Source organism: Etheostoma cragini, chromosome 20 (assembly GCF_013103735.1).
Source record: "Etheostoma cragini isolate CJK2018 chromosome 20, CSU_Ecrag_1.0, whole genome shotgun sequence".
NCBI lineage: Eukaryota > Metazoa > Chordata > Actinopteri > Perciformes > Percidae > Etheostoma > Etheostoma cragini.
The window spans coordinates 1,195,815-1,208,252 of NC_048426.1; the positions used below are offsets into that span (position 1 = coordinate 1,195,815).

The following is a 12,438-nucleotide window of genomic DNA, read 5'->3' on the forward strand; positions in this document are numbered from 1 at the left end:
GATCCCAGAGCTGGTCTTGACTGCTGCATCCCTGGATGACTTGTTGCGTTTGCAGTTTAACTAGCAAAGCTCTCGCTCTACATCAACCAAGTTGTATTTCTCTGCGTGTTTAGTATAGTAGTGGCAATTCATATTCTAATCCTTCAACACAGCGATCTGTTCTCTGCAAACTCAGCACACAGCATTACTTTGGACTTCAGTAAATAAATACTTAGAAGTCCAGGTTTGGTTAAAAATCCGGCACTCTGTATCGACCTCTTTCTTTCCCATAAGCTGACACTTTTGAGGGATAACGGCCTATTCACGTCCATGCTAGCGTCTCGTGAGCTCAGTTCCCATTGACCTCACGCGGGTCGGTTAGGGCCGGAAAAGGGCCGGATGTGGCCCGTGGGCCATACAATGCCCAGGTCTGTTCTAGACCATTATTATTACCATATCGTAGTTTAAATCATCGGAAAAGCTAGAGCAGTTAATATTAATGATCAAAAAGCGGAGAAGTAATTTAGTTCGATGCATTTGGCCTAGGTGGCCCCCAAAAGGGCTTGGGTGCTGCGCCTCAGCCTTATAATTGTAAAGGAAAACTCTATAATCTAACCAGGCATATAGCTCAACTCCCCACCTGAAGCTTGCAACCCAATGCAATGAAGGTAAAGGAGGTAAGGGACTTCTTTGTGCAGACACGTGAGATTTGGAAGACTACTTCGCTATGTTAATATCTGGCAACTGACTGGCAGTCAGGAGAAGAGTAGAGTGGCATGATTTCCTGGAAAGACAAGTTGCTGCTGAGTGTAAAAATAAAGTAAATATAATAAATCATATTCCATGAAGTGAGTTTTTAAATGCAGAAGCCTCAGCACCTGTTGACATGTTGTCCCTTAAGGGAAGCATCTGTGCCTAAAACATATTCGGGACCTAAAGGAGAACTGAACTAGAAAATAAACGGTGCACATGAACTAAAAGGCAACAGACCATTTCAAGCGCCTATTAACCTTTTGATTATTTAAAGCATACAAAATACATGTTTTTGCTGCAATGCAGCTTTATTTTCAAGTTGTAAATGAAATGTGACAAATGTCCTTGAACTAGGTCAATAAATCTGAAAACATGAGGTGTGCCTTGGAAGAATCCACGGCACTGTAAGGGTAATGTGGTTGGTAGTTAATGAGCTAACACATGTTAAACATTAATACGGTCTTGTGATTTTTGTGCAGCACTGCAGCCTAAAATTAGAAGAAAAAAAAACAACAACTGTCCATTTCTGTGATAATGTCCCATGTACTTTTAAAACTGTCTTTTTTTTTTTTTAATTGAAGGAAATGCACAATACAGGTTACATATGTCAAACAATACATTTCCCTTCAGTTTTTCTTTTTTAAGAAACAGGTGCTCACCCACCCTTCCTAGCAGTTAGTGTGTTCACACCACCAATAAAATAAAATAAATAAATACAAAATAAAACGATAATTTACATTCTCAGCATTAGAATTACATTAAACACACTTACAAAACAAGAACAATAAAAGGTGTCTCATACTTCAGGCAGAACTTTAAGATTCTTTAATATGTCACTAAGGGTTTCCATTTTAAGTAAAGTTTCTGGACTGAACCTTTCCATGTGAATTTGACTTTTTCTAGTTTAAGAAAACTAAAACATCCCTTAACCACGCGGGCACCGCTGGTGGAGTAGCGGATGTCCAAACCAATGAGATCCTACGACGGGCATGAAGGGACGTAAAGGCAACAATGTCCGATTGGACCCGGGTTACATTTAAGTTCCTTTGGAATACCTAAATATTGCAATCAACGGGTAGGGCTTAATTTGAATTATTATGACTTCTGATAAAGTTTGGAAAGCAGATGACCAAAATTGATTTAGACGGGGGCACAACCAAAAGGTGTGTGTTGAATCAGCTGGAGAGAGGGAACATCTATTACAACTCCCATCTGTTCCTGGATATATATCTGCTATCCTAGCCCTCCTGAAATGAGCCCTGTGCACCACTTTAAACTGAATGAGCCCCAAGCGTGCACAGGATGAAGATGAGCTAATCCTTTGTAGTGCACCCTCACCAAGTCTGTCCGACAACTCAACCAACAACTCCCCTTCCCACTAAAGCTGTCATTTTAAAACCGAAAACAACCAAACCGTCCTGAGGTCAAGAAGAAGCCAGCAGGTGCCACTACTTCCTGTTATTAGACCCACATTGACAGAAGCAGGGCCGTGCATTAACCGGGACCTCCAACAAGGGCTCTCTCTCACGCAAGCGGTCTCCCTGCAGCCGAGCCAAGTGGTCTGAAAATGCCAAAGTGGCGCAACATGAGGAGAGTAAACACGATTTCTCATTCTAAAGGTGACAACAGTTGCGTTCAGTGGCACAGACAGGAGGGGGAAAGAGCATGCTCAGACAGAGTAAACGCTACAGAGCCAAAAGGCTTTCCCCTAAGAGCAGACATGGAAAAGGGGATTATTCTTTTATTGTAATACTATATCCCAATAGAGAGGTGAACATAATTTGATTATGTTTACCAGGTAACCATAGTCCTCAGAAATCAACCGGAGGTAAGAATGCCAGCCCAGGGACAGAGGAAGGGGACGGACATCTGGCCAAATAGAGGGACATCCGGCGGGATTTCCGGCAGCAACGGAGCGATCCTGGAAGTGGATCGTCGTTGATCTAACCGGGGCCCGTAGCATTGAGGAGTAAGCCTCTATGGATGGGCACCCGCTCTACCAACTGAGCCATATGGGTGCCCCAAAAGACATGCATGCACCATGATAGACAAATAAGAGATGAGCAGGAAATTCCGTGCCGTCATTGGTTGCATTAGAAACTGGGGAGTGGGGGCTGGAGCCGGGACATGGCCGTGAGTTCAAAAGAGTACACTGACTGTAAATGGCAGAGACAAGGCTTTTATTCACCACCCATAAAACTGGCTCCTAAATTCGAGGCACCACAAAACAAATTAGTCTCAGCATGTTATGCTCATAAAAAAAAAAAAAGTACAGTCGCGTGTCTTTGTGCAAAGAAGTACAAAAATGCCCTTTAACGCCCTAATCTGATCCAAGCGAGAGTATGGGTTACAGTTCCGCCTGATGGCAACACTCATCAACATTATGAGGCTGAAACACTACTTACGGCTAAGTGGTAGTTAACCAGACTAAAGTCTCTTTTCCCATAAATATAGAAATGCCTTTTAACTGTTTGGGGCTTTCTGAGAACATCCTGAGCCAGTAGACTGAGCAGCTCTTCTGATTCTACAGCAGCAGGGAGGAGTTTCTCCAGACTGACCTCCAACTAACCGTTAACATGGCGGTACTAAACTTCTTCTAGGATCCTAAACGTGTTTAAAGAGACGGCCATGGGCTCCTGGGTAGCTCACCTGGTAGAGCGGGCACCCATATATAGAGGTTTACTCCTCGACGCAGTGGCCGCAGGTTTGACTCCGACCTGTCTCTCTCCCCTTTCAAGTATAAGCTGTCCTTTACAAATACATGTATCTCAGGTGGATACAGATTTTGTTGCCCAATTGATTGATATGTGCGTTGGTTTAGAGGAAATCCATCTTTGAGAATTCCACCTCCATCCCAGTTTAAAAGGAATGAATCCATTTAGTGGCCATAAACTGCAATGCGCCCAAAAGCACCTAAAAAAAAAAAAGAATTAAAATAAAAGTAAGACTACAGACAAAAATTGCTTTCAAAACAATTAACAGCAACATCTCTTTCCAAAAACACTACTCCATAGAAAGAAAGAAATAGTTTCTCTAAACACTGCTCACAATGAGATCTATAGCTTGTGAGGATTAACGCACACACTGCAGTTAAACTTGGGGTGCACACTGAAATCTCAGAGATAGATAGATGAGCAAACTCTGACAAATAGTAAAACTAAAGAAAAATATTAGCGTTAATATTGGGGCTAATTCATTCATTTTCAACAATATTGCCCAAGCCCTGACAACAGAGTCCCGTGGAAAAGAGTTAACACTTATCACACACACACAAGTTCAAAATATCCTCAGAGGAAAAAGAACATCTCATCTGTGTGCCATAGCAACATCAACAACACCGTAATTGTTTTCCTCGTGTTGGTTTTGGCCCTCGTGGCTAGCCGGGACTCCATCTTGGCAGAGCCCTGCCACAGAAGGCTGCTTTAACCAGCATTCAGCCAGCCTTGTATGGCACCATTGTCTGTATGCTAAACACGGCCTCAGACCACAGGCTCTCCGTGAAAAACCACCAGCGGCCCTTTGACCGCCTTAACAACACAACGCGACGCTGATTCCAGGCAAATCTGGCATCCCAGAGCACGAAGCTGCCCACTCCCATTTAATGATGGCCGGCCGACGGGGGGGGGGGTGAGGTAGCTCCGACATCACTGACCATGCTAAAGCCCGAGCCGCTGAGCATTCTCCCGTCAGTGTGCCCTGCTGTGGTATCAGCGAAGTTCAGGGTCAGACTATCACTCCTCCAGCAGACGAGCAGTCCCACAACCGGTCTCACAGCACCGGCTCAGGGGGACACTGGGTAGACCAGAGGATGTTGCCTGAGAGATGAATCCATCATCACAATTCTGGTATCTCAAAAATGAGATGCTACATCTCAAGATGTTATCCTCATAAAAGAATTTCAAAGATAAAATTACTGAATGTTTTTTCTTCAATCAACTAATCCAGTAGTTCCCAGGCTTTGTCCGTGTTGTCCAAATTTAGTTCACGTCACATTACATTCATTAGAGCGCACACACACACACACACACACACACACACACACACACAAATCAAAATGACTAAAAGGGACAGTTTCCAGCTTGTCCAAATCACGCTTACAACTAAGCCGTCATGTTACCCAGGATGCAGCTGGTGGCCTGTGACGATTCCACACAGTGAGAGAATGTTTCAATAGATACTTGAGTGCAACAGGCTCCCAGAGTTTAACCCCAACCGAGAGAGCACTCAACCCTGGCCGCTGTGGAACAGAAGCTCGGCAGCCACTCAGAGACCACTCCACTCCAGCTTCCCTTTCCTTTTTAAGTTTTTAAAGATGATTTTTAGGATTGTATTTGACAGGCCAGCTGAAGACATGAAAGGGGAGAGAGAGTGGGGGAATGACACGCAGCAAAGGGCCACAAGTTGGTAAACCTTGCCTGCTGGGGGCGCCTGCTGTACCACCTGAGCTATGTGGGCGCCCCAGCTTCCCTTTCCTTGACCGATCTGCAGAGGATGAATAAAACCATCACACCAACACCGCAGGCCCCCCACCAGCTCTGCTTTACGACCTGGCAGCCTGGAACTGTGCTGAGACAGCATGACAGAGAAGATCAAATGTTTTTAAAAAAAAAATGGGGAAAAAGCCCTAGATCTACTTTATATTAATAATAAAAAAATAATAAAAACATTTATCCAAGGCCTGGCACTGGGGCCCACCCTGATGGGACACATTTTAGCTGCACAGACAAGCTAGTTGGAACAAGATCAGCTTGCAAACATCCCCAAAAAATAACAGAAAGCAGAAGCACAACATTTCTGTTTGCACTAAAATTGGGCTCCACCAAGGAAAATGAATTTGGAAAACATTATTTTATTAAATGCTTGTTCACGTTATCTTGATAGGATAGGCAGAAGGGTAGAATCACATAAAGCCAACCAAGTGAGTGCTGTCTAAATGAAGCTGCCCTCAAGTGCTGCAGACACTTCTCCTCACCAGAACATCTCTAATATAAAGTCCAGTAATGGGAAGTGACATTTTAATGGACACCGAGAACAAAATGTGCAGCACCGATCGTCCGAGTATTGTCAGTAATTGACATCTTTCCATTGCATATTGCGATGGCCATTTCACAGTTTGTAGTGTCACTGTCCTCTAAACTAGAGTCTGGGCCTTCACAGAAAGCTACCATAGAGGTGTGCAGGAAGGGGGCGAGAGAGCAACCGATCTGTTCTTGGTTTTATCAAGAAGTCCCTTTCCTCCCAGCTCTCAGATGTTTCCACCAGTTCAACCAACAGCCCAGACGCAGACGGCTCCGGGGCCGGGAACCCAATTCAATACTTTTTGGGCACTGCCTGAACAGGCTCTAATAAATGGAGTATCACAAAATGCCTCGTCATTCAACCCCCGGTACACCTCATCAGCGTTAGCGAGCCAATAAGCATGCGGCATGCTTCTAGTAAGATCTCACAGGGCCCACGTAGTAGGAGCTGAAATAAATAAAAACATTTGTGCTGCAATGTGTTATGTAGAAATTTCGGCTTCTTTGTGTGTGCATGTATATGCTCCAGGCTTTGACCCGAAGCTGCTGTCGTCCTTTTAGTGGAACACCATCCAGTCACTCACTCTATTTCAAAGAGTCTTGTAAAGATGGACAACACACAGTCTTACAGGGCCCGCCTGAGACAACACTGACCCCTGATATATCTGACCTCTGCTGAGACCTCCAGCAGCCAAGGGGACACTGACATCTCCTCGTCCCCACAACCACAACCACAGGGATCACTGTGTGTCTGGCTTACCCCGACTGGAAATGCATAAATGCAGATTAATGCCCATAAACTGATCGATTATACAATTTATCAATTAGCCGATTGATAAAAATATTTAAAAAAATGATAATCAAGGGTTGTTCTTTTTCTGTGGTTGCAGTTTTATTAAAAGTGGGGCTGTTGCTGCCTTTCTCTGTTTTATGTCATTTTAAATTGAACCATTGGTTTTTAATGCCGTCGGATGGGTGAAAGCAATCAGAGGACATCTCATTGGTCTCTGGGCGATTGCATTGGGAATCCAAATTATTCCTGACATTTTATTACCAAAACATTTGACAACAAATGTCAGAGTGTAAGAATAAAACGATCCTTAACGCCAGGGCTGGACGATATAGAGAAAAATCCCAAATCATGATATTTTTGACCAAATGCCTCGATGTCATTACCACAACGATATTGTAGTGTTGACTATTGGGGCTTTCACAATGAGATTTTTGATAAATAATCATCACTAATGTCAATATAATGACTAGAAAGGCTAATAATAGAACAGTCACAGCAGCCTGTTAATTTCAGAAAATGACATCTTTACTGTAAGGCACCTTTAAAACCAGGAAAAGACAACACATATGCCATATTACGATATCCAAAATCTAAGAGGATATCTAGTCTTATATCACAATATAATATCAATATATGTAAATAAGAAATCTGTTTGAACGCACCATAGTTTCTGTTCTGACTGCACCTTATACCTGCACTATTTTGAATATGGATATTTATACTGTATACTTTTTACAATTTTTTAGATTGGTATATTTATCACTATACAAGCTCTGCAAACCCATATAAGCATTTATTATAGCTAGTATATAGTTAATATATCGACTTTTCTACGATGTTTTTATTTATTTCTGGGCTGTGTTTTTAAGCTGTGAACTTTGCACGTCATTTCATAAAACAGTGCACTTTGGACTGACAAAGAAATCTTAAATCTTGAATATTGCCCAGCTGTACTCACTCCCCAGCCCTAATAAGGGTGTAAACGTGTTCATTGACCGACCAACAACAAGCAGCACGTTGGAGCTCAGCCTGGGGATGTGCCCAGACTCGGGGTCCGGTCAGGTCTGGTCATGAGGAAACACGTCTGGGGGGACTGAATGACACCATGGGGACACTGACGGAGATTAGGGGCATGGAAGCTCAACCGTATGCCACTTAAACCTTATCATAAGCATTCAAATGACATACTTGATGACATAAAAATGTAAAGTTAGCTACTGCATTAGAACCAGAACAATTGTAGTAGAGGTAGTAGTAGAAGAAGAAGTAGTAATTTGTAGTAGTAGTTGTCTTTCAAAGCCTCAGGTGTGCACTACTCGGCATCTCTTGACTAGCATTCTGGCCTCTAAACTAGCAAACATTTGGCACATAGCGAAGCAGACGTGTAGCACACCGGCTACTGTACACCAGCTACGGCTCCCAGTAGTAAAAGCAGCTTTATTCTGTCCGTGTGTACTGTACCTGAATCTCCCTCCGCAGTGCTGGCATTGGTCCCCAACCCAGCCGGGGAAGCACACACAGTTGCCAGTAGCGGTGTTGCACTGCCCGTTCATACAAGGTTTGTCGCATTCCTTCGCGTCGGTGATGCCAGGCAGCCCGGTGAGCAGCCCGACGACCGAGAGCAGTAGCGCGGTTGTCAGCATCAGCAGGCTCCGGCCCCGGCCAGAGCTCGAGCAGGCCCGCCGCGTCGCCCCGTACATTCTCTCACAAAAGATGGCTGCTTAAACGCGAGCGCTCCGCCGCTTTGGGAATAGCGACTCAGTGAGCTGCCGGTTGGTGTGGTTCAGTTTATCCAACCTTAGGTACAGGTTTCCAGGCGATAAGAGTGTTCGTCGAGGCTTGCCTTCGCTTGTTACTTGGTTTACATCTTTCCAGTGGTTCCGTTTCCCAGCGCTGCACCAAGCCGCATATTGACATCCAGAAGTGACGTTATGGTAACGGAAATGCGCAACCGGGGGGGAGGCGGGGGACATTAAACTACTATTTTAACAAAAGATAACATATCCCGCACCCCCCTCCCCAGTTAAAATAATCAACTGATCCTTGTGTTAAGTTTATTCACACAAAAAAAAAAAAGACATTTAAAAAGGCGGCAAGTGAAATAATCGAAGTGGACGTGGTCCCCTGCATAATTCATAATTAAACTCACCTGTGGCCCCCACACCGGTGAATTAATTATTTGACCCATTAGACCTCTTTTCAGGGCTGTGACGTGTATACATTGTGTCTGATAGATATGGAGATCAGTAACTTTGCATAATTCAGCATAATTCCCAGCATACATCTGTCACTTTCAACCGAAGCAGAGGACCAATCAGACAGGATACACTAAAACACCTGTGTGAGTGCGCAGGGCCTTCAATAAATGTAAAGTACTTACATAGACTATACAACAGGAGTGCTGTCCTGTACTGAATATCACATGGAATTATATATCAAAATATAACATTATAGTGTTATACTGTACATGGTTCGAAATGTGTGGCATTTTTGTCAATAAAAATAGTACTTGGCGCACGCCCCAAAAACACAGGAGTGTGTGAGAGAGAGAGAATGCACAATGGTTGAGCCATGTCACAACAGAAATATATAGCTGTTGTCTTTAGTAACAGCTGTGCTGAGCTCCCTTTACTCTGCTGTTGGACATGTCTTGCATAGAGAGAACAGCAGGGGCTACAGTAAAGAGTCTCCATGATAGGAGGTGTGTGTGTGTGTGTGTGTGTCTGGCAGAAGTTGTTGCTATGGTGATTTCCGCAGCGAGGCAGTAGAGGAGAAAGGGGGAGACAGTAACTTTAATGGGTTAAACATGTCCATTTAATGATAATTGTCCCTCTCAAGTACGTACTGTAATAAAAAACCGTGAGTTCCAAACGGCAAAATATGATCACCATGGTTACATGTAGGGAAGGTTTTGTTTTTCTTATAATATAGGCTACTTATGGAGGTAAACAGTCTTTCCCATGAGGCACAGTTAAAAGTAGAACTTTTTAAATGCACTGAACAAGGTTCCCTGCATAAGACAACAATCTGACATTAAGTCACATGTTTGCATTTTCAAAACACCGCCATTCAAAATGACACTACCTGAGCTAAATGGCCAATATATGTGTGTTGATATGCGTATGTGTGTGTTGAAAGTTGAATACTACCCTGAATTTATGAAAGATGTGGAACATTTTTTGAATGGGGTTGATCATTGTATGTATAAACAAGTCGCTATCAGTTAAAATGTTTGAAAATGAACACATTTATGTCAAGTTTGAACACTGTCAACATCCACTTGAACGGGGAAAATGTGGCATGCTTAACGTTATTAGCATTTCGGATATTATGAATAGTGCTAGATTCTGATGCAAGGTCAACGTTTTGACATTTAATGGAGTTTTTAAAAATGTGAAAAGTGGAATATTACATACGTAAAAGATTACACGCCTTCAGCATTCACACCAGTAATAATAAGCATGACAAATAAAAATCAATGCTGAATAATGCTCTTACAGGGTATTCATAGCGACATTAGAATCTAATTATGCCCAAGTTCAAGTGCTGAATTGTTTTGTGATGTGTAGTTGTGTAGTTGTGTGTATTAGACTGCTGTGTTTCTGCACAGCGGACTGACCCAGGTGCCCAACACCAACCCACAGACTGCACACCAAGGACACAAAACTGTACAAATGGTATAGAACGGTTTATTAAATTTAGACTTGTAAGAAGTCATCATATTCCAACGCGCTCCATCGCTTGAAGCGCATTCATAATAACACCAACCCAAAAAGGATTGATCCCGGCATCAAAACATAAATAAAGCAAATAAACATATTTACAATTCAAAATGGACAAAGAATGGGGTTTTGTGCAGAAAAACAGGGAGCTACACATCCAGACAGAGGCAGTGGAGATTGACAGGGGGGAGAGGGTCCTGATTTTTCCTTTGAAATGTCATCAGGAAAAGCTATCTGGACAGCAGGAGTGGAAGGAGGGGAAACACAATTCAACAAAACACCTACAGTATAATCGCATGTTCTTGGTTTGAGTTAGAAGGAGAAACTCTGATTAAACCCGACTGTCAGTAATGCTTAAAGGTATAAAGATGACAAGCTATTTGCTGTAGGTGATTTAGGTTTTGAAAGTTCCCTTCTTTTCTTGTTGTAAATCCTCCATAAACAAGTCTTTAAAATCACAATTTCCTAAGGAATTGACTTCAATGAAATGGAAAAAAAACAAAAAAAGATTAGAAAAATCCTTTCAGCTACTTTGTGGGGGAGAAGGATTTATCCTACCCTGGAAATCCAGAGTTCTCAAGAGGTAACAATTTAAATTTGCTCAGCGAGTTACTCCGGCATCGAGTAATGCTGCTCATTAACTATGCCCTTGTAGCCGAGCTGCACCAATCATATCGGTGTATCTGGTGTAGGTGGGAGAGGGGAGCTGCACCAATCACATTGGTGTATCTGATGTAGGCGGGGCCAGAGGCGAGCTGCACCAATCACATTGGTGTATCTGATGTAGGCGGGGCCAGAGGAGCGCTGCACCAATCACATTGGTGTATCTGATGTAGGCGGGGCCAGAGGCGAGCCGCACCAATCACATTGGTGTATCTGCTGTAGGCGGGGCCAGAGGTGAGACAGATGACGACAGTTTAATCTACCAGTTAGTTCCCCTGCTAGCTAAGCGTACGGGGCTCTGGAGATGTCACCCTGTGTGTTGTTGTGATTGGTCGCAGTGTTAACCAATGCCGTGTAGTGAGATTTTTAAACGCACCCTTTGTGCCGCCCCTCGAGATGGGCGACTTTCATTACTCAATGCCAGACCCTTAATCTTTTAGATTTGGGTCAGGATTTCCAGGCTACGTTTATCATAGATCCATTATTGAATTTCTAACATTTATCTAACATTAGTTCTACAAAAGGTGTCCCATTGTAAACACTTAAGTGACAGTATCTACATACTGTCTGCCACAAAGCTTTTGTCTGAATTTGCAGCACGAGTTTTCACCCCCCACATTGAACTAAACCAGATTCCATCCTTATCATGGTGGGACACCAGTCCGTTTTAAACTCTGAAGAGAGAACTGACGATTTTACAACAAGAGTGACTCATCTGCAGTGGGCTGAGTAGACGAACATCGGTTTGACTTCCTGTCTCAGACAAAGTCAAGACTTTACAGTAATCAAAAAAACAGCAGAATAATCAAAAACTGCCCTTATTAAATAAGAAAAAGAAGAGAAGATCCTTAGAAAAGTACAATCATTGAAAGCACAATACAATTAGCAGTTTGTGTGTGAAATTACAAACGGGTCATGACTCCTGCAGCACTTCCTATGTACATAAAACATGACCAACATCAGGTCCAGGTCCCCAGTAGACAACGTAGAGGGGATAAAACAGTATCATCATCTTGACTAAATGCTATTTGTCCCCATCACGGGGGGGCTGCAGACCTCAGTAAGCCTCCCCGGGAACGCCAGCGGGATAGGGTTGGAGCACAGTAGCACACTTGCTAAAAATGTGAGGTGAGTTATCAGGTTACAGATAAAGTACACTTAACTGACTTTCAAATGGCACGCTGGTCCTGCAGGATCTACTCTGGTGCTCAAAGCGGGGCGAACCCCTTCCACTTGGTACTCCGCACATGTGGAAACAAACACTGAGAATCATTTCAAACGGCTAGAGCAAGAGGTGACCGCCATCATTCGGTCTCTGGAGGTCCCACTGTAACATTCAGCTATCCATTAATGGCAGAGATGGTCTCCTCCTGGTCCTCTCGCCCACAGTATATCACACTATCTTACAGTCGCCTCATGAAAAAAAGCCATTTACAAGCACCGGCGCCTTACAATATGTACAGGATTGATCTTCTGAATTATCAAAGACAAAAAAAAAGAAGATATAAAC

General features: G+C 43.3%; 1 protein-coding gene across 2 annotated transcripts in view; it reads right to left on the bottom strand.

Moving 5' to 3' along the window:
- Window positions 1-8,486, bottom strand: part of atrn (attractin) — a 144,937-nt gene extending 136,451 nt beyond the window's left edge. For both annotated transcript variants that reach the window (XM_034857749.1, XM_034857748.1), the window contains exon 1: window positions 8,005-8,486. In XM_034857749.1, coding sequence (XP_034713640.1) covers window positions 8,005-8,243 — 239 coding nt within the window. In that variant the 5' untranslated portion in view covers window positions 8,244-8,486. The remainder of the gene's footprint in view (window positions 1-8,004) is intronic.
- Window positions 8,487-12,438: the final 3,952 nt, after the last annotated feature.